The 27305-nt window shown below is 52.3% G+C and overlaps 1 protein-coding gene and 1 non-coding gene across 3 annotated transcripts in view; one reads left to right on the top strand and one right to left on the bottom strand.

The window, feature by feature from the left end:
- Window positions 1-1248: 1248 nt before the first annotated feature.
- The window catches only part of ALPL (alkaline phosphatase, biomineralization associated), a 60458-nt gene continuing 34401 nt past the window's right edge, over window positions 1249-27305 (bottom strand). For both annotated transcript variants that reach the window (XM_057536074.1, XM_057536078.1), the window contains exons 2-12: window positions 20736-20899; window positions 16098-16217; window positions 15680-15795; window positions 14384-14558; window positions 13426-13601; window positions 10035-10178; window positions 8065-8134; window positions 5829-5963; window positions 3545-3736; window positions 2965-3084; window positions 1249-2260 (exon numbers count right to left, since the gene is read on the bottom strand). In XM_057536074.1, the coding sequence (XP_057392057.1) occupies window positions 1995-2260; window positions 2965-3084; window positions 3545-3736; window positions 5829-5963; window positions 8065-8134; window positions 10035-10178; window positions 13426-13601; window positions 14384-14558; window positions 15680-15795; window positions 16098-16217; window positions 20736-20796 (1575 nt within the window). In that variant the 5' untranslated portion in view covers window positions 20797-20899 and the 3' untranslated portion in view covers window positions 1249-1994. The remainder of the gene's footprint in view (window positions 2261-2964; window positions 3085-3544; window positions 3737-5828; window positions 5964-8064; window positions 8135-10034; window positions 10179-13425; window positions 13602-14383; window positions 14559-15679; window positions 15796-16097; window positions 16218-20735; window positions 20900-27305) is intronic.
- Window positions 22146-22219, top strand: TRNAR-UCU (transfer RNA arginine (anticodon UCU)). The gene has a single exon. It is a non-coding gene; the product is annotated as a tRNA-Arg (tRNA).

The raw sequence follows: 27305 nt of genomic DNA, 5'->3' as shown, positions 1-27305 counted from the left end.
AACTAAGGATCCTGCATGCCGCCAACTAAGACCCAGTGCAGCCAAAATAAATTTTAAAAAAAGAAAAAAAGAACTGTTTAGGAAATGATAGTACAGAGATATGACAAAAATTATGAAGATGGTATGAGAATAACAAATGAAAATGCTGTAATATACAGTGAAGATGAGGTCTCTGTCCTGGCGAGAATGTAGGCATGTAGTTTAATTTGTTATCCCAGCATCAGCTCGGCTGTGCTTCCCTTTTTGCCAGGACTGCTAGGAAACTCAAAGAGAAATCTGCGCAGCTGCATTTTCATTCTTGAAGGATGTCTGCTTCTGACATACAATTTCTCATCTTTCCAAGTTCATATTTAACTGGCCCCTGTTATGAGTCATTAGTACTGGCTGCCTCAGAGCCTGGTTGGCAGGAGGTTGGAAATGCATTATAAATAAATAAAGGGTGTCATTAAGTATGGGAACTTTGTAATCAAATTCCAGCTCCACAACTTGAGGGACCTTGGGCACTCACATCACCTCCTGCACCCTTGGCTTCATCATCTATAAATGTGGATGATGGAGGCCTACTTCCTAGTGAGGATTAAATGAACTGAATGCATACAAGCATCAAGCACAGAGATTGGCAGATGGTAAATGATCAATGTTAATTGTTAGGATTAGTATCATCATTGGGACTTTGATTCTAAATGAGGAAAGAGGAGCAAACTTGGGGAACTCTGTATACCCCCAATATCAGGTGTAATCTTGAGTCTGGTACCCAGGGTTGACAATCAGGAATGGAAAAATCACAATCATCTAGGCTGAAGCTCTGTGAGGGCAACCACTAAATTCTTAGGACCTAGTACAGTGCCTGGCTCATACTCAATGCTTATTGAGTGAATGAATGGAGGAACAGCTACAATGGGCCAGGGTGGGCAGTTGTTTGTGGGCACCATGCAGCAAGGGTGTCCCAGGGCCCTTGAAGGCCTTCCTGCCGTGGGTTTCAGGGCACAGAGGCAGTCTTCTTTAATCCTCATGGCAACCCCAGAGTGGACTGTCTCCCATTTTACAGATAAGAAAATGGAGAGGCAGAGACACAAAGGACTTTGTCCAAAGTCGCCCAGGTAATGAGCGGTGAAGTCCCCAGGTCAGCAGGAGACGCCTTTCTCCCCGTCCAACCCCACCTGTGCTCCTGGGCCCCGAGTCCAGTTCTTCCCAGAGAAAGGATCTTATTTCAGTCTCTTCCTCACTGACCACAAAGACTCAGTCCTGTCCTCAGAAATATTTGGAAAGTTTTATTTAAATGTTTTGTGTTCCCTTTTAACCAACATCAAAAAGAGAAAAATTTTTGGCTGTTCCAAACAGGAGAGCCACTTCAGAGAGGAGCATGTGTGTTCAGAGCTGGGAAGTGTCTGCTTTGCCAGGCTGCTCTTCCCAGCCTGGGCCACCCTGGGCTGGACGGCCAGTCCCAGGAGCTGACTTCCTGGGAGCCCCAGGCGGCCTTGGAATGAGTGAGTGAGCAAACCCCCATCCTGAGGAGGAGGACCTGGTCTCCCCTGCAGTTAGGACTGGGCTTGGGGACAGCGACATGAGCCTGGTAGGGCCTGGTGGGTTCCAGAGGGAAGGAGAGGGGAGTGGGAGGGTCAGATCTGGAATGTTTCGTAGAAGCTCCAAGGCCTCTGGGTCTGGAGAAATACGTCTGCTAGAAAAATAAGATGCTTTGAGAAGTTCTGCAGTCTATGTTCTCTGCCTGCCCAAGAGAAACCGACCCTGTTGGCCAAAGGGGCAGCGGGTGGGGGCAGAGGCTGGAGGCCAGCAACTGGTGGAGATTTCCAGAGGGGAGCGAGGTGGGCAGCAGAGAGACTTTGGTTTCCTGGGTCCCCTTTCTGGCAGCTGCAGAGGCTGTGGAGGCCTCTGCCTCCCGCCCCTTGAGGTGTGGGCTGCCGGGGAGTGGGCAGCACTGGGAGAGGGAGGCCAGCCATCTGTCATGGGCTGGTCGATGCCCAGGCCCTGGGCCCTCAGAACAGGATGCCCAGGGGGAGCAGGGCCAGCAGGAACAGCAGAGGGCCTGGAGAGGGGCTGCCTGACAAGCTGGTGGAGGCACAGTGGTCGCGGTTGGCACCGATGCAGGCTGCGTAAGCCATCACGTGGGGGATGTAGTTCTGCTCGTGGACGCCGTGCAGCAGGTGTGCCATGGGGCCCTTGGCGAAGACGGCTACGTCCTCCCCGCCGTGGGTCTCGTGGCGCAGGGGCACGGCGGACTGTGCCTGGTAGTTGTCGTGAGCTGCGGGCCAGAAGAAGCACTTGCTGAGAGCCTACCAGGGGCCTGGCACTATGCAGTAGCTTCCCCGTGCCCCTTCCAGGTTGGCTTGAATGCCCCCATTTTATAGAAGAGGAAACTGAGGCTCACTGCAGGGAAGTCATTTCACACCAGGCCACAGGATTTGGGCCTGAGTCTGTTCTGACACAGAAGCCTGCACTCTCAACCCCCAGACCTCATCCGGGCCGTCTGGATTAGAAGGGAAGAGTCAACCCAGGAGAGCCTCTTACCATTGGCTGTGCCATTAGGCCCCCAGGGACCCCTGGGGACATCATGAACAAACATCTAACAATATGGAATTGGATAAGCAGACTGGGAAGGCTCACACACTGGAATATTATACAGCCAGTAAAAACGACAGTGTAACATAGCAAGCACCTGCATGTGCCAGGCAACACGCTAAGCTCATCAGATCTATCTAGTCCTTCAGACAACCTTAGGAGGTAGATATGGAGGAAACGGAAGCTGAGGAAGGTTAAGTTATGTGCCCAAGGTCACAGAGCTGCTAGATTTTAGGAGGGGATTCAAATTAAGGTTGTTCTGACTCAAGTCCTGGCTATTCTGAGACACACACCCCCCCCAGCCTTAACCACAGGACTACACTGTTTCCAAGCTCATCCCTAAGGGGGTGCCCTGTCCCCTCCCAGCTCTGGGCCTTGCAGTCTTACCGTAGTCCACCATGGAGACATTCTCTCGCTCACCGCCCACCACCTTGTAGCCAGGCCCATTGCCGTACAGGATGGCAGTGAAAGGCTTCTTGTCTGTGTCACTCAGCATGGGGGCCAGACCTGCACAGGGAGGCACTGGTCCAGGGATCATGTTGGAGTATAGTCCCCAGCCCCCAGCTTGGCAACCCCTGGGTCCCCTTTCAAGGAAGCCACCTTCCAAACCCAATTTTTTTCCAACCAGCCATCCTTCAGTTTTCACTGTGCCCACATCCTCCCATCTGTTGGTCTGTCCGTCCATCCTTCCATCCATCCTCTCCTCTCCCCTGTCCATTAATCCATCCTCCCTCTCATTTTTCTACCCATCCATCATCCAGGTGGCCACCCATACACCCATCCAGGCATCACTTCACTCCATCCCCCATCCTGTGTTCCCCCACCTGTCAGTGACTTCTCCTCCCTACCCAATTCTGAGTCTCACATGTGCCAGGCCCTGGGCTTGCCAGGTCTCCCACCTGACTCCTGCTCCCAGAGGGCAGACCCTGGGAGTGCCCAGTGCCCACCCCAATGGAGGCCCACCTACCAAAAATAGAGTTGCCACGGGGGGTGTATCCGCCAAAGGTAAAGACGTGGGAGTGGTCGGCGGTGACAACGGTCAGCGTGTCTTCCACGGAGGTCATGGTGCCTGCCTGCCCGATTGCCCGGTCCATCTCCACCGCCTCGTGCAGTGCCTGCTTGGCTTTGCCCTCGTGGTGCCCGTGGTCAATCCTTCCCCCTTGGGACACCAAGGCAAAGGCCTCCAGTGAGGGGGCGGGGAAGGAGATCTGACCCCCAATTCCCATCCCGTGACGGCCAGGGGACTCCCCTGGGCCAGGCACCACACCAGGCATTTGACGCAGCCATTCGACCTTCACAGCACCTCAGAAGGCGAGTTGTTGGACCACAGGCCCACGCATGGAGAGTGCAAAGCCAGGGTTTAAAGCAGACCCACCACCCCACTCTGCTCCCAGCACTGCTTCTTCAGCTGCTCGGTGTCCCTGAAGACCTCGGAGAGGTAGGGAAGGGACCCAACATGCCTGAATGGCTACTAGGTGCCAGGCAGCTAGGTGCCAGGCATAAGCTGACATCTCGTTTCCCCTTCACAACAACCGTGGGCAGAGATGGGTACGATTAGCCCCGTTTACAGATGGAGCAGCTGAGGCCGGGAGTGGGAAGTGATGTGTCCAAGGTGGGATCTGCTGGGATTTGAGTTCAGGTGTGACTCACTGGAAAGCCCTGTTTTTCCATCTCCACTTTGAATACATCCCCTCTGAGGGTAAAGCACGCTCCTAAAGGGGAAAAGCCCTCCATGCCTGGGCAGTGCCTATGGCAGCCTTCCATAAAGGCCTGGGGAAGCCTGCACCTCATGCCACCTCCCCCAGATGAGCACAGGAGGCCTGGAGTTAAGCCTGGCTTAAAGGTCACAGCTAAGGCTGTGTGACTTCAGAGAACACCTTCCATCTCTAACAGGAAGACGATGCCTGGTGGACACTCCCAACTCTGAGGGTCCTGAGCCTGGGCGCCCGGCCGCCCTCCTTCCTGCTAGCCTGGTCCTCACCACTACGGCCCGGCAGGCTGGCAGGGTGGGTCCCTCCTTTGTTGTGGCTCTGGGAGCAGCTGGTCTGGCGGGCCCAGTCTTGGCCCCGCTCACAAAGAGGACCGCTCCCGGGGGAGCCCGTGCTCACCACCACTGGTTCCTGCCTGGTTCTTCGGCATCAGAGGCCCGTTCAGGGCCAGGCCAAGACCGCCGTGCTTGAGTGGGAACCCCGGGGCTTGGCAAGAAAGCGGCCGAGTTGGGCTGGCGCCCGCTGGCCTCTGAAGGGCGGAGGGGCCTGAGCGCGTGCGTATGTGTGGTGAGAGGATGTGTGCAAATACGTCCGTTGTGTGGGTCCATTTAGAACATGGAAGACAATAGTTGTTAGAACCTTGGAAGATTCCAGAAACTTTATCATTTCCTCTCACTTCCTATTGTGATTGACTTAGCTACTGTGTAATCATAATAATGATAATAATAGAAACATCAAGGATTTATTCTCTTTTGAGCCCTGTTCCAAGTACATTATGTCTCTGAACGCAATGGATGCTAATAACCGTTCTTGGAGAGGGGGACTATTTTTGGCCTCATTTTACAGAAATGTACAGGTAGAGGTCACAGAGCCAGTGGGCGGCAGCATCAGGACAATGACTCCAGGGCCTCACAACAGTGCTGGGAAACCCCAGGAATGTCGGCATACAGCACCCCTGCCTCCTGAAGGGTCTGGCTCTCCCAACCCAGGGGACCCCAGGATATACCAGGGCCCACCCTGGGCCTTCTCCTCTCTGACCTTGTTCCCACACGGGCCCAGTAACATCAGAGGTCTGCTGTCCAGCTGCGAGGGTTCCTGCAGACCGATGGGCATCTACAGAGGAGGACCCTGGGCCGGCGTCCTTGGGCCCAGCCAGGCAGCTGCTAAGAGCACATTTGTCTACTGGGGCCTGCTGATTTGTCTTTTGGGAGGAGTGAAGCTGAGGGGCCTGCACATCCCTCCAGAGCCAGGCCTTGGGGAGGTATTTCCAAAAGGAAGAAACTTGCCTCCTCTCTCAGGAAGCCTTCCTGGACTAGTAAGCCAGATGTGCCATCTCCACGCCCAGAGGAGAGCTGCTTGTTGGGCTGGGAACTTCAGCACCGCCCCCTTTTCCCCCCTCCCTCCACAACCCATCTCCCTAAAGGAATCTCCCTGCTCATCCCCAAACTGGACAGTTCTCTCTGAGAGCTGGACCGCCCTACCCCTGAACCCATCTGGAAGCTCCCAGGGAAGTGGCCCTGCAGTCAGGCCCTGGACCCCTACCTTCCACCAGCAAGAAGAAGCCTTTGGGGTTCTTGCTCAGGATCTTGATGGCCATCTCCACCATCTCGGAGAGTGAAGGGTCAGTCACGTTGTTCCTGTTGAGCTCATACTGCATGTCCCCTGGCTCAAAGAGACCTGAGGAGGACCCGGGAGGATGTGGGTGTCTCAGGGGGCACAGGCTCCCCACACACAGCTTGGGGGTAAAGTGGGGGGATGGAAGCTCATCGGGGTGGCTCTTGCGGGCCTGACTTGTGCCAGGGGCTTTGGGCGCGCTTCCTCCTTTCATCTTCTTAGTCACGCCATGGTGAGAGGGACCACCGTGTCCATTTCACAGAGGAGGAGACTGAGCCTCAGGTGTTCAGTACCTTGCTATTTTCAGCTGCTAAGTGGGAGACCTGGGATTCCAATCCATCAGCCCACCCTGAGCCCATAGAGCCCTGGACATGGCAGAGGACTGTGTCCTGGCCTCAACAAGGCAGCCTGGGTGTGTATTTACATGTCATTTACAGGTCAGGCTTGAAGGGCTCATTGCCCTGTGCAGTGAAACAGAAGAAGGGTTGGGGTCACTGTCCCTTCTGTTCTGTGCTCGGTTTTTTCCCTTGTGAAGTAAGGAGAGTGATCCATTTCTTACCCATGTCACAAGATTCTACAAGTACTGGGTTGGTGTTTCCAGCCCTGGATGTCCTTCCAGAACACCCTGCCCTTCCATGAGTGCATGCAGCCAAGCAAGAGCTCCGATTAACAGAGTGCTTACTCTGTGCCACACGCTCTCCTATGTGCTTTGGAAGCACTTAGGCGCCAGCCTCTGAGATGGTACCCAATAATCCTCCCTCCTGGAATTCATGCCCGTGTGTGCCCCTCCCTCACTGACTAGGGCTAGCCGCTGTATCCAACAGAACACTGTAGAAATGATGGTGTGTGACTTCCAGGCCAGGGCATAACACACTGTGGCCTCGGCCTTGCATACTCTTACATTTCTGGGGGAAGCCAGCCGCCATGTTGTAAGGACACTCAAGCAACTCAATGGAGAGATTCACGTGGCAAGGAGCTGAGGCCTCCTGCCAACAGCCTGCACCAAGTTATGAGCCATATGAGTGGGCCACCTCGGAAGCCCCAGCCCCAGACAAGCCTTCAGATGACTGCAACCTCACGAGAGACCCAGCTAAATCACTCCCAAACTCCTGACCCAGAGAAACCGTGAAGGAATAAATTGTTCAACAATCATTATAAATAAAACAACTTTACAGTTGTTTTAAACTGTAAAGTTTTGGGATAATTTGTTATGCAGCAACAGGTAACTTATATATTAGCTCACTTAATCCTCATGACAACCCTGAGGTAGGCCCTATTGTCATCCCCATTTTACGGAGGATTCATTATCCTTATTTTATAGAAAACTGTGGCACAGAGAGGAGAAATCACTTGCCCAAGGTTGCACAGCTCATGGGTGGTAGGAGCTGGATTTGAACCCAGCACTCTGGCTCTAAGATCCATGAACAGAACTTTCGTGCTCCATGGGTACATGCATGACTCTACACAGCCAGTGTGGGGTATGGGGTGTGTGCTGTGTGACCCAGGCAAGTAGAGAGCTGTGTGTGTATCTGAGGGATCCTCCAGGTACCCAGCTCTAAGCCCATAATTTCCAGTGACACACCCAGGACCCAGGGGCTGTGTTCCTTGAGAAAGATTTGCAGGAGGTTTTGCCACCACTTGCTTGGCCCAATAGCCAGAAGGGAAAGAGGACCCAGATGTCTGCATGGTGGCACTCAGGGTCTCATTCCACCTGGCCTGGAGCCGCCCCCAGGCCCCACACCTGTTTCCCACTCCCTGGGGAAATGGGGGCAACCCCCAGTCAAGACCACTGGCGACAATCTAGCTGGCTTCTGCCCTGGCAACACAGCAGGGCTGGCTCTGGGTCCCCTTGCTCCTCAGTCTAGGACTTTTTAAGTCCCAGCTCCAGCCAGGGTTCAAACTCACCTGGGCCTTAATTCTAACTGGCTGTGTGGCAAGCCAGAGGTCGTTTCCTTTCTCTGAGCTTTGTTTCCCTTTGTGCTCAATGGAGCTATTCACCCTGCACAGCCAGCAGATTTCAGGTCTAATTCTATGAACCAGAACCCCTCCCTCACCCCTCCCAGGTCCTGGAGGCTGAGGGCAAAGGTCCCTAAGTAGGGGGGCAGCCTGGGACCTCGTCCCTGGGGCACCCAGCTGGATGTCCACTCCATCCCCCTCCACTTACCCAAGAGGTAGTCCACGGTGTAGGGGTCGAGGGCCAGGAGTTCGGTGCGGTTCCAGATATAGTGAGAGTGCTAGGAAGGAGGACGGTGTCAGCCAGGTCGGGGCTGGGGAAGTCAGAAGGACTAACCCCAGCTGGACTCAGAGTCTGCGGCATGTACTGGTTCTCTTCAGTCATTTAAAATCCCTCCCCGAAGACCTACCATCCCTGCCTTCAAGAAATGGCAAATAAATGGGCAATTTTAATGCAGGGAGATGAGAATCTGGAGACCAGAGACCACTGTGAGCCTAGAGGCAGGATCAGAGAGGGCTTCCTGATGTCCTAATGAAGCCTTGAAAGACAAGCAGGAATTGATCAGCCTGGGGTCAGGAAGTAGAGTTCCAAGCACGGGGAGGGGTCAGGGAGCAAAGAAGAGGGAGGCGCAGATCACAGCGGGCCTTGAGTGCCCACTGAGAGGTATGGACTATGTGTATTCTGAGAGCTGTGGAGAGCCAGGGAGGAAGCAAAGCCCTAGCTCTGCCCTGGGGACCCCATCCAAGGGGGAGATAAAGGAAGTACTGTTTCCCCAGGGCACAGAGGCCATGCGAAGGGGCTGGCCAGCTTGCCTGGTGACGACACCATTCAGGCCTAGACTGGGGGGTCCCAAACTACCAGGAATCAGCTGTGTGTCCACTGGAGAGCCCCTTGCCTTCTCTGGCCAATGGCATTGGGATCAGAGGTTTCTGAACCTCAGGGGCTGCTTTGGGAAGGAGGGTGGGAAGGCTAAGAAAGTGGAGCTCCCCTCCTTCACTGAGATGATTCTCCTATGTTATCTCATTTGTCCCTCACATCACCCATACAAGGTAGGTACTGTATTCTCATTTTACGGATGAGGACACTGAGACACACAGATTAACCCATACTAAGGCATGATTTGCGAAGAATGTGTGGCTTATCTGAAACCTCAAAGTGATACCCTGTTCGGTCCAGTGATGTGGGCGCCTCTCTCCCTCTTGGTGTCTAGACTGAGGTCCAGGGTAAGCCCCCTGCCTGGGCAAGAAGGATTACGCTCTGGTCCCATGTTCCAGGTAGAGAAACTGAGGCTGGGAGTGGCGGTGTCTCTCGGACTCGGGCTGGGATGGGGCTCTGGTCCAGCCTGAGCTGACTCAGGAGTGGGAAAGGTTCAACGCAGCTCAGTCCTGCCCCTACCAGCCCCTGGGGGCCATTCCCCAGCCCCTACCCCCCACCTCGCTCTTGGCCCAGCCCTATCCCACAAGGCCTCCCCGGGGGCCAGTCCTGGAACCCTCAGAAACCCAACCCCAGAGTGACATCAAAGTGGCTGCCAGGCTGCTCCCCACTGTCTTCAGCCCTGACCGCAGTCATTTCCAGACCCCAGCTGCCCCAGGCCCAGCGGCCGGCAGATGGATTTTAAGGGCCAGAGCTGCTCCAGGGAGCCTGCGCCCAGGTCTTCCCACGCTCCAGCAGCCCAGCACGTGCCCCGGCCCGGCCCCTCCCTGCCACCTCTGCCTGCAAGACCCTCCCAATATCGCCTCCTCCCCCTCCTCCCCCTTGTCAGGGCTTCTCAGCCCCACCCTTGTGGTCTGTCCCCTCTGGGTTCCCGTAGCTCCTGGGCGTCTCGCCATCCAAGCACACAGCATTCCACATTTCCTTAACCACCTGACTCATCCTTTGGACCTCATGCCTAGCCAGGGGCCCTGCACACAGTAGGGGTGCAGGTGGACTGAATGTCTATGCAGGTTATGCCTTGGCCCACCTTCCTCCTTACTGCCTGAAGGTATTTCACTGTGGTCTTGAAGGAAGGAATTGATGGGCACCTACTATGTGCCATTCATATATCTGTAAGGCCCTCTGAGCCCGTTGAAGTAAGAATTATGACCCCATTCTACAGAAACGAACCCGGATTCAGAGAGGGCTCCCGCAGCCCTGCCCACTGCAGGCGTCCCCTGCAGCCATCAGGCCCCCGGACAGGCTACCTTGTGTTTCGGTTTGAAGCTCTTCCAGATGTCGATGAGGTTCAGGCCGTCCAGCCTCGTGCCCCTGGCCTTCTCGTCCATCTCATACTCCACATCGGTTCTATTCTTGGGGAACATGTACTTCCGGCCGCCCCCCATGATCACCTAAAGGGGACACAGCCATGAGGAGCCCAGGGCGCCATGACGTCCAGAGGCTCCAGAGGCCCGGCCTGCAGAGCTGGGCTCCTGGGGGCCCGGCGGGCGGGGTGGAAGCTTCTCCGGCATGGCGAGTCCTGGCTGCAGTCCACGCTGCCCTCCCCGAGCCTCCACTTCTCAGCTCGGGGGCAGGGATGAAATCACGAGGCTATTGGGACGTGATTTGGGCTTCTGGGTGAAATATTGCAGCTAACCTCCCTTATTCGGCTTTCCAGAAGCCCGACGCATAACTTGGGCTTCTGTGAGAATAATACCATTTACAGAGTGTGTCAGGCACTAAGGACTTGAGATACATGATCTTATTCAACATCATACCAAGGCTGTAAGGGAACCCGTGTCACCTGTTTTCCAAATAAAGAAATGGGTGTAGAAATGTGATTTCTTTCTCATAAGGCCACACGGCCAGTGAGGGGCAGAGCCAGGATTCGAACCCGAGGCTCCTCCAGCCCCAGCACCAGGGCCCTGCGGCGTCCGTGGAGCTAAGGAAGGGGACTCTGAAAGCCTCCTCCCCCCACAGCCAGGGAGGTCTTGGGGCAGCCCAGCTGGGAGCCTGGCAAACAGTGGGCCAGTACCCACGTCTGTGTAGTCACCACCAGGCTAATTTTACCCACTATGCTGACCCGCTTGGGCAGACGGACACGGGACTGTTTGTTTTCCTGGGGAGTCCATGTTTGAAGTCCCGGCTATTTTTAAAACGGGGGCCAAGGGCATAATAGCCGCCGCCCGCAGTGACCACCACACCACCAGTGTCCTCCTGTCACCGTGGGCGTCAGCCCAGGCCACTGCCCCTGGCTGACACCTTGGGAGAGCAGACCCAGTGACAGCTGGCCTCAGATCCATTGTCCTGGGACTGGCATTTCATGGGCACCCTTCTCAACCTTCCATTCCAGCTCCCTCCTCAGAACCCAGGTTCCACAGGGTGGAGGGCGAGCCAGGAGTCCAGGCCGGTGGTACAGGTGGTACAGGTGGTACAGGTGAGGGGGGGTACGGGCTGGCCCCAGGACCAGCCTGGATCCTGGGGAACCAGAAAGAGCTCTGAAGTCAGACTTGGGTTTGAATCTTGACTCTACTGCATCTTGACCAAGGGCTTGTCACTTAAGCTCTCTGCACCTCAGTTTCCTCAACTATAAAATGGAAGTAACGCCCACGCACAGGACTGTCCCAGCCACTGGACTGTCCCAGGAGGAAATGCAGTGATGCAGTGCAGTCCCGGCACCTGGGGCTGGCCTCCCGTGGAAGGTATTCTCAACGGCCAGAAGTAGTAGAGATCCAAGTAGTTCCATGGAGGCAAGTTCCTCACTGCCAGCTCCAGCCAGGAGCTCTGGGGGTAGGGCAGGCTGTTAAAAAAGGAGAAGGGGACCCCGGGTCACTGGCCTCCCGCCCCCGCAAACTGTTCCCACAGAACCTGACCCCTTGGCATTTTCAGAATGGAAGATGAAGCCCCCAATCTTCTTGCCTGTAGCCTCATCATTTCCAGCCCCAGCAGGCACTTCACACACTCATTAAACTCCCAAATAACAGACTTGCTGTTTGGCTTTGGGGTTTGGGTTTGTGCCTTTCATTTTTCTTTTTTCTTTTTCTTTTTTTTTAGCAAAAGATATTTATTTTCAGGGCGGACACCAGGATTTTTGTTTCATGTACAGCCTGGGGGCTGGGGGGCTTTGGGGTGGTGGTGATGCAGGGGCAGAGGGGAGAGAGAAGGATGAGGAGGCTGAGAGAGGAGAGGGAGGAGGGGCAGTCCCCACAGCTGCCCCACCTCCCCACTCACGCCCTAGCTCATCCCCCAGCGGCCTCTGTGGATTACCACCCCCCTAAACCCAGTTCACACCCCTCCCCCCCGCCCGCCCCCACCAGAGAAGCCTTCCTTTAAGCTCCTGTCCCCTTCTCAGGCTGCTGCTGCCAAATCTCTCTCAAGAGCAGCCCGTAATTACACCCTGTGCTTGTACAACAAATGTTCTCACATCCATGACCTCATCTCAGCCTCCAGCGGCCCTGGGAGGGGGCAGGTGGGGCTCTCTGTCCCTGTTGCACAGGTGGGGACACTGAGGCTTGGGGAGGGGAAGCGACTTGTCCCAGGACATGAGTCAGGTACAGGCAAAGTCAGAACGGCGGCTTTGCCTGAGACGGTCACTTGCTAGGAGCGATCAACAGAACTACGTGTCCCGAGAGGGGCAACTCAATCCACTGCTCAGAAAAATGAGGGGTTGGAAGAGGGGCCAGGTGGCACTTAGAAATTGGGGGGATGGCATGGGGGGGGCAGAGGGTGGGTCTGGGAGCAGGAAGTTTGTCTGGTGGGGGTAGAAACAGAGGTAAGGGGTAGGAGGGACCTGGGGGCTCTCTGAGCCTCACTGAACCCCCATTCTAGGCTTGGGGGCCGAAGTCCCCTCACCCCCTCACCAGCCCCTGGCAGTAGGTAACAAGAGTCTGAAAAGGGAACAAGCCAGAGGTTCTCATTTAAGAACAGAGAGTAGGGACCCATCTGAACATCAGGTGGACAATGCTGGGGTGCACGTGTGCTAAGCCTGCTCCGTATGTCAAAGCTGGTGTTTCAGGGCAGGGACATGTGGCTGCTCGTGCATAAATGCTACCACTTTCTGAGCACGCACTAGGCATTGGGCCCAGGGCTAAACTCTACAGGGATTATTTTATTTAGATCTTGCAATGGGCTTTTAAGGTAGGTACATTTCACAAAAGGGTTGTAGAAGGGAAGGTTCAGAGAGGTTAAGTAACTGACCCAAGGTCACACAGCTAGCAAGCAGCAGGGCAAGGATTGGAACCCCAGTTTTAAAGTAAGAGCTCGGGTTAACCACGGCCCACACCACCTTTTCTCTGGGCATGCTGCCTGAGGGCACGGGACACGTGCCTGTCTGTGCATGTGGGAATGTACAGGGCAGGTACTCCCCTGAGATGGCACTGTGTCACCCCTACGCTCCAGTGCAGCGCCAGTTTCCAATTTACAGAATAATCCCTGGGCGCCTGGTTCTTGAGGTGTGGTGGCGGCCACATCAGGATTCATCCCTCAGCCCCACCGCGGAGGAATCCTACAGTGCCTCCCTGCCCCAACTGCAAATCCCCTAATGGGCTGGGAGCCCTCCCAGGTGCGTGGGGAGTCAGGCCAAACTGCTTTTCCCGGGCCAGTCTAGGCCTGAGGCCTCGGACCCACAAGCCCCTACTCTGGCTGCACTCCCGCACTCGCCTCGATGTCCCTGACGTTGTGCATGAGCTGGTAGGCGATGTCCTTGCAGCCCTGGCTCAGGGCCTCCGGGGGCATCTCGTTGTCCGAGTACCAGTCCCGGTCAGCAGAGTGGGCATAGGCGGCGCTGGGGGTGGCGTGGTTCACTCGTGTGGTGGTCACGATGCCCACGGATTTCCCTGGGGTGTGGGAGAGGAGGGGTTGGCTTCGTCTGGAAATGGGCGTGTCCAAGCTGTCTTCCCCCTCCCTCTCCTAGCTAAAGACAGGCCAGTTCTGCTGCCTGCCTGGGCCCCAGTCTCCCCATCCGTACTAAAGGTGGGGTCGGTGGCTTCCAAATATCCGGGCAGCTCAGATACTCTGCCTCTGTGACCCTCGCCCCTCCTGAGGGCCCTTAAGCTGTGAGCACCTGGGCTGGAGCCCTCCCCTCCACCACGGACCCTGCAGAGCCCCACCCTGCAGGAAGCCCCCCCGCTGCCCTGCAGGAACACAAGGGCCCCTCCGCAGGGCTCTCAGGTGGAGTGCAGTTCTGTCACCTATGTCAGCCGGCCTCATAGCCTGACTCCAAAGTCCCTGGGGGCACGTGCCAGGGCCTCCCAATTCCAAGGAGGAAGGGAGAAGGGGTAGACATTTACTGGACTCCCACGGGAACAGTGCTGGCCTCGTCCCTGACCTTCCTCACACTAAACCTGGGAGGGGGCTCTGTGTTCATGCCCATTTCATAGTCAAAGGAATAGACTCACGGAAAGGAGCTGGGAGCAAACGCACACCTGAGTGACCCCCTAAACCACTAGCTTTCGCTGTCATGGAAAGGAATCCATGACTATTTCACAGAGGCCCAGAACCTCAGAGCTGGAAGGGCCCTGGAGAGCATCTTCTTCTACCCTCTCCCCACTGTACGGTTGGGAAGAGGCTCAGACAGGCCACAGAGCCAGGCCCACTCCCCACCACTCGCCCCACTCACCTGCGTCCTTGGCCCAGCGCAGGATGGAGGTGACCTCGTTGCCCTGAGTGGTGTTGCACTCGGTGCGCTGGGTCGCTGCGCTCACTCCCACGGTGCCCTCGTTGGCCTTCACCCCGCACAAATAGGCGGTGGCGGTGCCCGCGCTGTCAGGGACCTGAGCGTTGGTGTTGTATGTCTGCAGGGGGGAAAGGAGGGTCAGGAGGTGGCCCGGCCTTGGCCCACTCTGCTGCCCTCCGACCCCCACTCACACCATGGGGCCTGGGCACGAGGGAGACAGAGGCCTCCCGCGGCCTTGGCTGACCTGCTACCCACCAAGGTCCCCCCGGAGCCACAGGATCACCTAGCTGCCTGCTTCCTGCCCACGCCCTGTGCCCTGGCAGCCAGGGTAGCAGGAAGGGGCGGGAACACAATGTTCCAATATGTGGAGACTCGTTTGGCGGAGAAATGGGGGCTGGGTCAGGTCTCTCTGGGTCTGGGGCTGCAGAAGCCAGAAAGGGGGAGGGGGAGGCAGGTGAGCCGTGGAGAAGGGAGACGGAGGGGGTTCTTGAGGGAGTGAGGGAGGCTGGGGAAGGGGAGGGAAAGTTAGGGGGAGGCAGGATCTAGGATGGGGAAATGGGGACCCCCCCCCCACTATTCAGACCTCTGGTCTGAAACTATCTGCCTGTCTCCCTGCCCCACCAGCCTGAGAGCTCCTTGAAGGCCAGAAAACATTACAGTCCCTGCTATTCTCCCAGAAGGGAGCCCAGGGCCTGGCCCAGAGTGTCTAAAGGATCTTTATTATGTGACACCACCGCCACCAGCAACTACAACACCAGAAACGAAGTTACCACTTTCCATCTGAGTCGCCTTGGGAGAGAACGAACGTAACTGAACCCCATGCAAAGAGTACACACTGCGTGATCCCGTTTACGTCAAATACAAAAGCAGAAACAGCTAATCTATGGTGTTAGAAGTCAAGGAGCAAGGACTGGAGGGGGGCGCGGGGGGACCCCTGGCGGCCGTCATGTTCAGTTTCTCAACCTGGATGCTGGTCATACAGACACGTGCAAAGTTTGTGAAAATTCACTGTACACCAGTGCACTTCTCTCTATGTATGTTATGCGTCAATAGATTTTGAAATCAATGAGCTGAAATCCCCAGAGTCTTGGGAAGCAGCCGCTACTGTCCTCACTTCACAGAGGGGCCACAGAGCCCCTGGGAGGGCTGACCGCATTGCCAGCAGGTTTGAGGGTTCCAGCGAATGCCATTCCCCTGCCCTTTCCTCCTAGAGGTGGGAGGCTTGGGGCTGGAGCTCACCTTGGAGAGGGCCACGTAGGGAAACTTGTCCATCTCCAGCCTGGTCTCCTCTCCCGGGCTGTGATGGAGCTGACCCTTGAGGATGCGGGCCGCCGTCACCGTGGAGACGCCCATCCCTGTGGCGGGGGCGGGGGGCGGGGGGGCTCAGTCTCTCGGGCTCCCAGCCTCTCCAATCAGCCCTCTTGGGCACCCAGATCCCTAGAGTTAGGTGCCAAGGCAGGCTGAGCAGTGGGCACCAGAGCATGACCGGGTGGCCCCTTTCCTCCTTCCCTCCTGAGACCCTCGGCGTTCACAGCCTGGCTCTCCCATCCTCTTCAACATGCCCCCAGGGCTCCAGCCTCTGCAACACAGCCACCTTCACCTCTGCCTGGCTCCCTGGGCCCCCATCCAGCCCCTCCCTTGGGCCCCCAGGCCTCACCGTCTCCTAGGAACATGATGACATTCTTAGCCACGTTGGTGTTGAGAGTCTGAAGCCTCAGGGCATTTTTCAGGGTCTGCTGAGCTTGGTCTCTCCAGTACTTGGGGTCTTTCTCTTTCTCTGTACCGACAGAGAGGCAGAGTTATTTGGCAGGGGGTGGGGCAGCTTCCCATCCCCAGCCACTACAGACGCCAACTTCTCATTGCAGAAGGCTGGCTGGACTCGGCAGAGGAAGCAGTAGTTGCTCATCTCAGACAGCCGGCGTGAGATCTGCAAAACCTATGCCAGTCCCATCCTCCAAACGAGCCTGTGGACCCTGGGTCTTCTACCCACATCTGAGACTGGAAAAACCAAGGCTCAGAGACACCAAGCGACTTGCCCAAGAAGGCCACACCGCTCTGGCAGACACTGGCAGAGCTGGGCTTCACTCCAAAGCCCACGCTCTTTCCTTCCACCCAGCAGAGAGACATTGTGCTAAGGCAGCAAATGAATTGTGCTAGCACAATTAGGAGGGTGATGTTTAACTTATTCAAGAGAACAAACTACTTCCAACTGCAGGAGCACCCAGATGTATCCAGCCATCAATTATAAACTCTGCCTGGCTTATTCATTAAAGTAGGCTCCGCAGGAACCTGACTTAGCAACAGCTATTTAGCTGTGCTGGAAAGCAAGACTTGCCTGTTGTTTAACGTATCAAACTTAAAGTAGCCGAGAACAGCCTCACTCCTGTAAGGATAAATTAGCAAAGAAGACGTTCTGTGTCCCTAATCTTGAGAAAAATTGGGAACCAGGAATGCCCTCTCCTCTCTCTCTCTCTCATGTCCATGAGTCTAGTCGTCAATTCTCCAGTGGAAAGAACACTCTAGTGCCCGACAGTCCTCAGTTAGAACCGCATCTGTGCCAAGCAGCAGTTGTGTGGATAAGCGAGTTCCCTGGACCTTAGTCTCCTCCCTGTCAGATGCAGGTGTTTGTACCTCCCTCTCGGGGTCTTCACGAGGACGGGATTTAGATAAGGCAAGCGACACACCTGACCCACAGGAGAGGATCGATGCCCCCCCACCCCAGTAAGTCCTGGAATCCCCTTTTCTTCCAAGCAGAGGCCCAGGATCCCTGTCCACAGGGGTCGGGGTCCCTGCCACCATCTGCTGGTTTGTCTTCTGTACTCGGGCCCCATCAAACCTGCCCGTGGAAGTACAGAAGCCTAGAGAGGGGAGCTCCTTGGGGATTCTCTCTTTCAGTGGCCTCCATTGCATGGATGGAAGGCTGAGGCCAGCAGAGGTGGGAGGGTCCTGTCCAAGGCCATGTTACACATTCATGGGCTGAAGACACAGGCCCATGTTGTGTGGGTGAAGAGCGCAGCTCTCCTTTCTTACACACTCACGGTACCCAGGCTCGTGCCAAGCGCCCCGTACACGGCAACAGTACCTTCCCCTCCCCACAGCCTTACAGGGTGGCTACCATTACTTCCTCCACGTTGCGGAATGAGGAAACAGGATTCTGAGACTGAGCCGCAGGGGAACAGAAAACCCACACATCTCCATGGCTGTCTGGGCCTGGGGCAGGCAGCGCAGGCAAGGAGACAGAAGGAAGCAGTTCTCCACCTCAAGCCTGGGATCCATCCACGCCCCACCCCTCCCCCTAGAGGTCCCATCCCCACCCTGATGCCTTAGTCCCCCACCTTCACGCTGGCAGCCCCCAGCGCCACATCTCTCTTCTGAAGCTCCCCAATTTCAGACCTCATGGGCGATGGTCCCTAGCTGGAGCCCGGAGAGCCTTGGCCCTTCCATCCAGCTGTGCGCCTTTAGGCAAGTTCCTGCCACTCAAGTTTCTGCCCCAGAAAAATGGGAGGACATAGCTACTTGCAGGCAGTTCTAGGATCAAGTGAGGTAAAGCCTGGGCAAGTGCCCTGAGCCAGTGCTGTTTTTTTTTAAAACTTGGGTTTGTTTTATTTCCAAATATAAGCTTTTCTTATAAATTTATCTTTTAATTGAAGTATAGTTGACTTACAGTGTTGTGTTAATTTCTGCTGTACAGCAAAGTAACTCAGTTATACACATAGATACGTTCTTTTTCATATTCTTTTCCATTATGGTTTATCCCAGGATATTGAATATAGTTCCCTGTGCTCTACAGTAGGACCTTGTTGTTTCTCCATTTTACATGTAACAGTTTGCATCTGCTAACCCCAAACTCCCTGGGCTAGTGGTTTTGATCAGGGATCCCACTAGCTCTAGGTGGGTTTCAATCTCCCTCCCGCCTTCCTCCCACATACCACGGTGCCAGGGCTTTGGTCAAGGAGCTTCTTTGGCCATTTGGGTGCCATCTGGGTGGTGATGAACTTCTACCCACCTTGCCCTCCCCCCAGCACCTGGCACAGCACCCCCGGGGCTGGGCTGCCATCAGCCTCCCCGTTCCCGTTGCTACTTCTCCAGGTGAGTGAGCCCTGTTACCCGTTTGCCAGTTCCCTGCTGTGCCTGCTCCCTGAGAGACTGGGACTCTGGCAGAGCCCTTGTCTTTTTCACCAGCGCCATCCCAGGGTCTGAGAAGGGTTCAGTGGGTGTCAAACTGACTTTATTGTCAGAGGACTGGTTTAAGCAACAGTGGCTTTGGACAACTGAGTATCAGGAGGCCATTGTTTTTGGAGACCATTAAATGACACTCAGAAATGCTCGTGCTGTAATGAATGCTACGTGAAGAGTGCTTGTCAGTACGTACTGTATGACTCCATTTATACGAAGCTCAAAACAGGCAAAACTCGACTAAGGTGACAGGAGTTAGCCTAGTCACTTCCTCTGACTTGGGGCAGCGCGGGGGGGGGCAGTGGTTGGGAGGGGCACAGGAAAGCCCTTGGTGTCCCACGATCAATATTCTTTCTTGATCCGGGTGATGGTTACATGGGTACAAAAATATGTCAAAACTCATCAAGCTATACATTTAAGATTTGTGCACTCTGCTGTAAGTTACACCTAATTTTCTTAAAAAAGGAAAAGACCATGATGTAACACCACTACAGACCCATCAGAATGACTAAAATGAAACATACAAAAAACTGAAGCGCTGAATATTTGAAGATGTTTCATTTTGTCGCCTTTTCGTCTTCTCACATTTCATCCATCTGCTCACCTTTCGCTCAGGTGGGTTGTGAGTGCTGAGAAAGCAGGGACTCGGTCCCAGGGTGACCTTGGGCCCCCAAGGACACAAGCCAAAAGGCATCATGGGATTGCAGAGGGAGCAGTGGCCTGGGAATCTAGCAGCTCAGGTTCAGTCCCCAGGGCTGCTACTGACTTGCTGTGTGACCTGGGAGGGCCAGTCCCTTCTCTGAATCCCAATTCCCTCATCTGTTGAAATATATTCTTCCTATGAGCACCCACTCCCTGCCTGCACTGTGACTGTCCCTTATAATTCCACAACAGCCCGAAGGAGGAGAGATTATTATCTCCACTGGACAGATGGAGAAATTAAGGTTCGGGGAGGGCAAGTGGGACTTCTAGCCACATGATGGACTGAGCCAAGGAGGGCTCCCCTCCTACAACAGACACTGAAGTGCTGGAAAAAAAAAAAAAAATCAAGAACAGTATATAACTTGAAAAAGGAAGAAAAGGGGGAAGGGAAATCCCCAGGAGGCGGAAATTGAGAGGGTATTCAAAACCAGAAAGGTAAACAGGAGCTGAGGCTGAAGGACCCTTGCGGTGTCAGACCAAATACAAGCCTAGGCTGAAACTATTTTCAGGTACATGTTTTGCCTGGTAGCTGTGGAAGGGATGGGGACGGAAAGCCAGTCATTAAAATGTGAACTCAACTCCAAATCTGAGCCGGAATTTATAGTGTAAGAACCAAAAACTGAGAAATTAACATAAGTACTCTCGGGCTTCCCTGGTGGCGCAGTGGTTGAGAATCTGCCTGCTAATGCAGGGGACACGGGGTCTAGCCCTGGTCTGGGAAGATCCCACATGCCGCGGAGCAACTAGGCCCGTGAGCCACAACTACTGAGCCTGCGCGTCTGGAGCCTGTGCTCCGCAACAAGAGAGGCCGCGATAGTGAGAGGCCTGCGCACCGCGATGAAGAGTGGCCCCCGCTTGCCGCAACTAGAGAAAGCCCTCGCACAGAAACGAAGACCCAACACAGCCAAAAATAAAAATAAATAAATAAATAACATAAGTACTCTCATAGAATTAGTTGAAGAATCAAACATAATACTGCACTATAGAAACACTTTTGTACGAGTTTACAACAGGAAACAAAAACAAAACAACAACAACAACAAAACTGTTGAAGGTGAGTTTACAAGCAAGAATTACAAAATATAAGGAAATGTACTATCATGAGGGAGAGTTAAGCAGACGAAACCAACAGGAGACTTAACATACCACGACTTGGAAGAGTTTATAGAATAAGTTCTATTTCAGATTCTTTGAGGTAAGAGAGAATAGAAACCCCAATTAAAGAATAATATAAAGAGAAAAAGAGTGACCTTTCCAACACTAGCACATGTAGAGGCTGGGATTTCCTGCTCTGAACATTTGTTTCCAGCTCTTAAATACTTTGGATGGTTCTATGACCCTGAACACAGACACTGCCCTCATCCTATCCTTCCTGCACCATGTCTCCCCCTCCCTCCGCCCTTGCCCCCCATCCTACCTGGCACTAAGGAGTTGGTAAGGCAGGTGCCAATGGCCAGCACTAAGAATGGTGAAATCATGGTGCACTCCAAGACCTGCTTTTTCTCTGGAGCCCAGAGGTATGATGGATATGGGTGGGAAGGGTGGGCTGCCAGTGGTCAGTAGTTAATTGATGTTCCAATCCTAGAAAAAAAAAAAAAAAAAAGACATGAAGGTCACAGCTCCAGAGTTCATTTGTTCATTCACTTATTCATTTGTTGATTCATTCATTATTCACCTATTACAAGAGACTAGGCATTTAGATGCAAAACCTAGGTGGTCCCTCCTTCAAGAAGCTTAATCACATAAACAGTTGTATAGGCATAAATGAGTTCCCTGGTGCAAAGTGGTTCCTTCTCCTTTCCCAAGTGAGTTCCCACTTTCAATCCACCTGAAGCCCAGAACCCACCAGTGTTCACGTTCTGTGTAGTGCTTCTCAAACTGCAGCATGCATCAGAATCTTCTAGAGGGCTTGCTCAAACAGATTCCAGTACCCTCCACCCCTCGCCCAGAGACTCCAACTGCATTTCTAACAAGCTCCCGGGTGCTGCAGCTACTGTTGCTGCTGGTTTGTGGACCCCACTTTGAGAAGCACTGCTCTAGAACATCAGCCTTTAGCCTTGAATTACCCATGTCCCAAGCACATCAGAGACAAAACGAAGGGTCCACCTTTTCTTACAGGGACACCTACATTTGCTCTTACAGGACAACTATATTTGCTACGTTCTCTTCTAGAGCTTGTCATTTATGGCGAGAGATATAAAAACCATAGGAGGGACATACAGGAAAAGATTGTCTTATAAGAGTGGCCATTTCTGGGCAGTGACATTTTAGATGACTCATTATTTTTTCATTGTCTTTTTTGCATTTTCCACATTTTCCTTCTGTGTTGAGGTGTTACCTTTATAATTTTTTTTTAAAATGTTATTAAAAAAAAAAAAACCTGGAAGGAAATGCACCAAAATGTTAACTGGTTTTCTCTGGGCAGTAGGACTGTGAATGATTATTTCTTCTTTAATTTTTTTTTTTTGAATTTTCCAAATTGCCTAAAATGAGCATGTATTAATGGCCTAAGAAAGTTTTTAAACTGTGGTCATCCTGTTAGGATCACATGGGATAATCCCATTGGCAGCTGCGAAATGTAAATACTAACCATGTTGTGTACAAATGTTACTGGAAGATGCGGAATTTTAAATGGCAAGAGTTTCACTGGGAAATAATGTTATTATTTCCACCAAAATCAAGATAAAAATGATCATTTCATTTGTTGTGGGAAATGGCAGTGATACACAACATCCTACCATTAGACAGAGTGGGCTGTTAGGTAAGAAACCACTCTAACTGGAAAAAGGGATGTTGATTCAACCTTAAAAATGTGCATGGAGGGAATTCCCTGGTGGTCCAGTGGTTAAGACTCTGCACTTCTACTGCAGGTGGGCACGGGTTCGATCCCTGGTCGGGGAACTAAGATCCCGCATGCCACGAGGTGCGGCCAAAAAAAATTTTTTTAAAGTGCACTCGGGTGCTTTTCTACTGCCTTCCTTGTCCACCTGGCTCCTTAAAAACCTGGCTCGGGGCAGGGACAGGTGGCAGGAAGGAAAGCACAGGAATTGAAAGGAAATACCTTTCATCTAACATCTAACAGCACTTAACTCTGAGTGGTAGGATTTCAGATGACTTCTAATTCTTTAAGTCTACTTTAGTTTTTCCAAACATTACTAGAGTAAATTCTAACATCAGAAAAAAAGTTATTAAATTGATATACAATATCAATACAATCATTGCATGTACTTCTCTGTTTTGAAAATAATTCCCTCCTGGTCCATCTCACCTACCACACTGGGAGCTTCTAAGAGCAGAGACTTTGCCTTGTTTGTTTCCACTCCAGTGCTTGGCACAGTAAGTATTTACATCATCAGTTGAAAGTCAGTGCTCTAAGAAGTGGAGGTAGGGAGGAATCACCCCAAAATCCTCCCTTTGTGTGTGAAGAAAAGTCCAAGTGTTGGCAAGGAATTGGGACTACCAGAGTATCTGTTCACTGCTGGTAGAGTGTAGATTGGTACAACCACTTTGGAAAACTGACAGTACTACCAAGGTGACACCATACACATGCCCTCTGACCCATTTAACGTCAACAGAAATGTACATGTATTCACCAAAAGACATATATAAGAATGTTCATATCAGCCCCGTTCATAATGGCTTCAAAACTCTGTCCATCTTCAGCAGGATGGATAAATACATTGTGTGGGTTCACAAGAAGGTAATCCACACACAACAATGAGAATGAATAATTGAGAACTCCATACACCAACATGGATGAATCCTGCAAAGGTGAGGTTGAGTGAAGGAAGCTGACCCGAGAGTATATATAGTGTGATTCTAATGATATAAAGCAGGGGTCCCCAACCCCGGGCCTCGGACCGGTACTGGTCCTCAGCCTGTTAGGAACCAGGTCGCACAGCAGGAGGTGAGCAGTGTGCGAGCGAGTGAAGCTTCATCTACTGCTCCCATCACTCGTATTACCGCCTGAACCATTCCCCCGCCTCCCCGTGAAAAAACTGTCTTCCACAAAACCGGTCCCTGGTGCCAAAAAGGTTGGGGAGCGCTGATATAAAGTATAAAACCCAAGGGGGGGAGGGGCAATATAGGGGTAGGGGATCAAGAGGTACAAACTACTATGTATAAAATAAGCTACAAGGATATATTGTACAACATAGGGAATGTTGCCAGTATTTTATAATTATAAATGGAAACTAACCTTTAAAAATTGTGAATCACTATACAGTACACCTGTAACTGACATAATATTGTACACCAACTATACGTCAATTTAAAAGAATTTTTTAAAAAGTATAAAAACCAACTAAGGGTATTACAAGACAGGATAAAGGCAGAGGGAGATTTAACACAGAAGAGAAGGCTGAGTGAGGACAGAAGATTCAGAGAAGAAAGATGCTAAGCGACTGGCTTTGAAGAAAAAGGCCACAAGCCAAAAAATACAGGAGCCTCCAGAAGCTAGAAAGGCAAGGAAGCGGATTCTCTCTGGAGCCTCCCCAGATGGGAACGGCCCCACCAATGTGTTGATTCTCAGCCCCAAAGACTCTCTCGGAGCTCCTGACTTCCAGAACTGAGGATAACTTCGTATTGTTTTAAGTCACTGTGTTTGCGGTCATTTGTTATGGCAGCGACAAGAAAGTGAATATTGAACATTAAAAAAAAAAAAAAGGCACTCTCTGCCTTATATGGGTGGGTTCAATCTGAAAATCCAACAAGCTGTCAATTGAGGATATAGACATTTTGCTGTATGTACGTTATACTTCAATAAAATAAAAACACTACTCTCTGAGAGATTATATGAACAATCCCTAAAGGACACTGATAAAATGTTCACCATAATAAGTTATACGGTAGACAGAGAGAGATGTATGATCTCCTTTATAGATAGGAAAAACAAGGCTCTGAAAGGAAAAGTGACTCGCCCAAGGTTACAAACAAGCAGGTAGCAGAGCTGAGCTCTAACCACTAAGCTGCCAATTACAGAATTAGCAACGAGGTTACCACGGGGATCCTCCAAGGGTGGGGATTCTGGATACAGGATGAAGGTTCTGAAGCTTAACACGTGGATAGATTCGTGGATATGGATATGCACAAGGATATCCACCACAATCAGGATAGAGAACAGTTCTGCCAGCCCAAAAAACTCTCTTGTGCTGTCGCTTTGTAGTCAGAAGCTGCCCATGCCTGTACCTGGCTGCCACAGGTCTGTTCTCCATCACTATAGCTTTTTTTGTTTTAATTAATTAATTTATTTTATTTATTTATTTTTGTCTGCGTTGGGTTTGTTGCTGTGTGTGGGCTTTCTCTAGTTGTGGTGAGTGGGGGCTATTCTTCGTTGCGGTGCGCAGGCTTCTCATTACAGAGCACAGGCTCTAGGTGCATGGGCTTCAGTAGTTGTGGCATGCAGGCTCAGTCGTTGTGGCGCACGGGCTTAGTTGTTCCGCCGCATGTGGGATCTTCCCAGACCAGGGCTCGAACACGTGTCCCCTGCATTGGCAGGCAGATTCTTAACCACTGTGCCACCAGGGAAGCCCCATTGGTATAGTTTTGACTGATATTGTATTAAATCTGTGGATCAATGTGGGGAAGATCTGCATCTTGACAATGTTCAGTCTTCCAATCATGAAGACAATATGTCTCTCTGTGCATTTAAATCTTATAGTCTTCAACATACAGATCCTGTTAGATTTATACTGTTGTATTGCACTTTGGGGGAGCTATTAAAATAGCATTGCTTTTTTTTTTTTCTTTTGGCCACGCCGTGCAGCATGTGGGATCTTAGTTCCCCGACCAGGGATCGAACCCCTGCCCCCTACAGTGGAGTGCAGAGTCTCAACCACTGGACCCCCAGGGAAGTCCCTTTTCTGTTTTGTTTTTTTTTTTTGGCCGTGCCGCATAGCTTGCAGGATCTTAGTTCCCTGACTAGGAACTGAACCTGGGTCCTTGCCATCTTCTGTGTAGTCAATCATGTCACTGACAAATAGGGACAGTTTTAGTTCTTCCTATCCAATCTGTATGCCTTTTGTTTCTTTTTCTTGCCTTATTGTGCTGGCTAGGACTTCCAGCACCATGCTGAATAGGAGAGGCAAGAGTGGACATCCTCACCTTGTTCCTAATCTTAGAGGAAAAGCATTCAGCCTTTCAGCATTTGGGGCGGTGTTTTGAGGTGTGAGGTGGAGTAAATTTGGTGGGGAAAATCAGCAGCGTGGTTTTGGACATGGTGAGTTTAAGATGAAGTGGAGATGTTAAGCGGACCGTTGCATATAGGCATCTGGCAACCGGGAAAGAGTTCTTGGCTAGAGGTATACACTTGGGAACCCTGGGCATAAAGGTGGCATTTAAAGCCTTAATCAAACTTACAAGATCATCTAAGAAGAGGGAATGGGGATGTAGAGAACTATATGATAAAAGCCCTCAGAAAACCAGGAATTGAAATAATTTCTTTAACTTGATAAAGACTTTATATATCAAAAAAACCCTACAGAACCATCATATTTATTGGAGAAACTTTTGGCATATTCCCTTTAACACTGGCTTATGATTAGAAGATTTGGGGGCAACCTCTAGGTCCATAACTAGGGGAAGGAAGTTGTAAAGAGTGGTGGGGCAATATCTATGTGGCAGTAGTATTAAAACTAGAAGTTAAAACAGTAGGGTGGGTGGAGTTTAAAAACACAGGATTTCAGTAGTTTGTATGTCCGTGTAAACCACACTCATATATACAACACAGCGTTACTTGCAAGGACACTTATAAATTCAACAACATATTAAATAAAGCATACTAGCATGAAGACCTTTGGAGGGTGGTGGGATTGGTACTGGGGAGCAGGGATGAAGGGGAAAATGAACAAATAAAACAAAAACTGAGCTCATGATAGTACCCCACGCACTGAGGAATATGACTTATTCAACCCTCTGCACCGCAGGTCCAAAACAAACACATAAATAAGGTCCAAAGCAAACACATAAATAAGGAAAAATAAAAGTGAAGCGCGGCTCCAGGAGCTCTAATGGGCTCATCCAGCCCTGCACGGTTATTCTCATTTGTCTCTCTTCTCTGCTAGCCCGACACTCTGTGAGAGTAAAGACCATCTCTTCTCCATCTCTGACTCCCAACCCTGTGCACACAGAATCAGCTCTGTAAATGCTAACTTAATGAAAAGCTCCATGATTCAGGCTGGGATGCTCTGAATTTTGGCCCCAGGGATGTGACATTGAGAAGGGCCTGTTCTGGAGACAGACAGGTGCCTTCTCCCGTTGCCTCTGCCTGGAAAGGAGAATCTAGGAAACCCTTCAGGAGCCAGAGTCTGCCCTGCTGCCTCCTCCTCACGGCCCCCGCCCCTACTCAGAGGCTCCAAGTCCGCTCTCTGGCAGCCCTAGGTGATGGGCTCCGTGGGGCCCAGCCTGGGGCTGCGGGGGCCCCAGCTGCCCACCACCCTCTGCCAATGCTCTACCAGTTCATAATGGAGCCTCCAGGTGTGTGCCAGCCCCATCGCTCCCCTCCTCCCAGCCGAACCATCTCTGCCAGGCTCCCAGCTACGTGCCCTGATTATTCATGACAAGTGTGCAGATGCCCTGGCTGGGCTCTGGCCTTGGAGGAGAAGCAGCCACTTGGCAGGTCAGGGGAGGGAGCGGAGGCTGGGCCTTGGGCCTGGGGACTGACTCAGCATTCTGGGACAGAGGGCACTGGAGCCCTTTGGAGCTGGGCAGAAAGCCAGCCCTGGGCTGGGTCTCAAAAGGTCCAGGACAAATGACAGAACAATAGGACTGATAAGAATCACTACCACTTCTTGGGCATCTCACTTAATCCTCACAAGTGTTATTAGCTCCTGTTTTACAGTTTAGGAAACTGAGCAAAGGATCTCAGCTAGTCCATGGCCAAGTGCAATTCGATCCCAAGCTGACTCAACCTCTCTGGGCCTCAGTTTCCCCACCACGGAGAGGGAGAGAGACCAGTGCCCACCTTTCCACTATCCCTCAAGAGCAAATA

Source organism: Balaenoptera acutorostrata, chromosome 1, assembly GCF_949987535.1.
Source record: "Balaenoptera acutorostrata chromosome 1, mBalAcu1.1, whole genome shotgun sequence".
NCBI classification, from domain to species: Eukaryota; Metazoa; Chordata; class Mammalia; order Artiodactyla; family Balaenopteridae; genus Balaenoptera; species Balaenoptera acutorostrata.
This window is presented reverse-complemented; position numbering and strand designations above follow the sequence as displayed.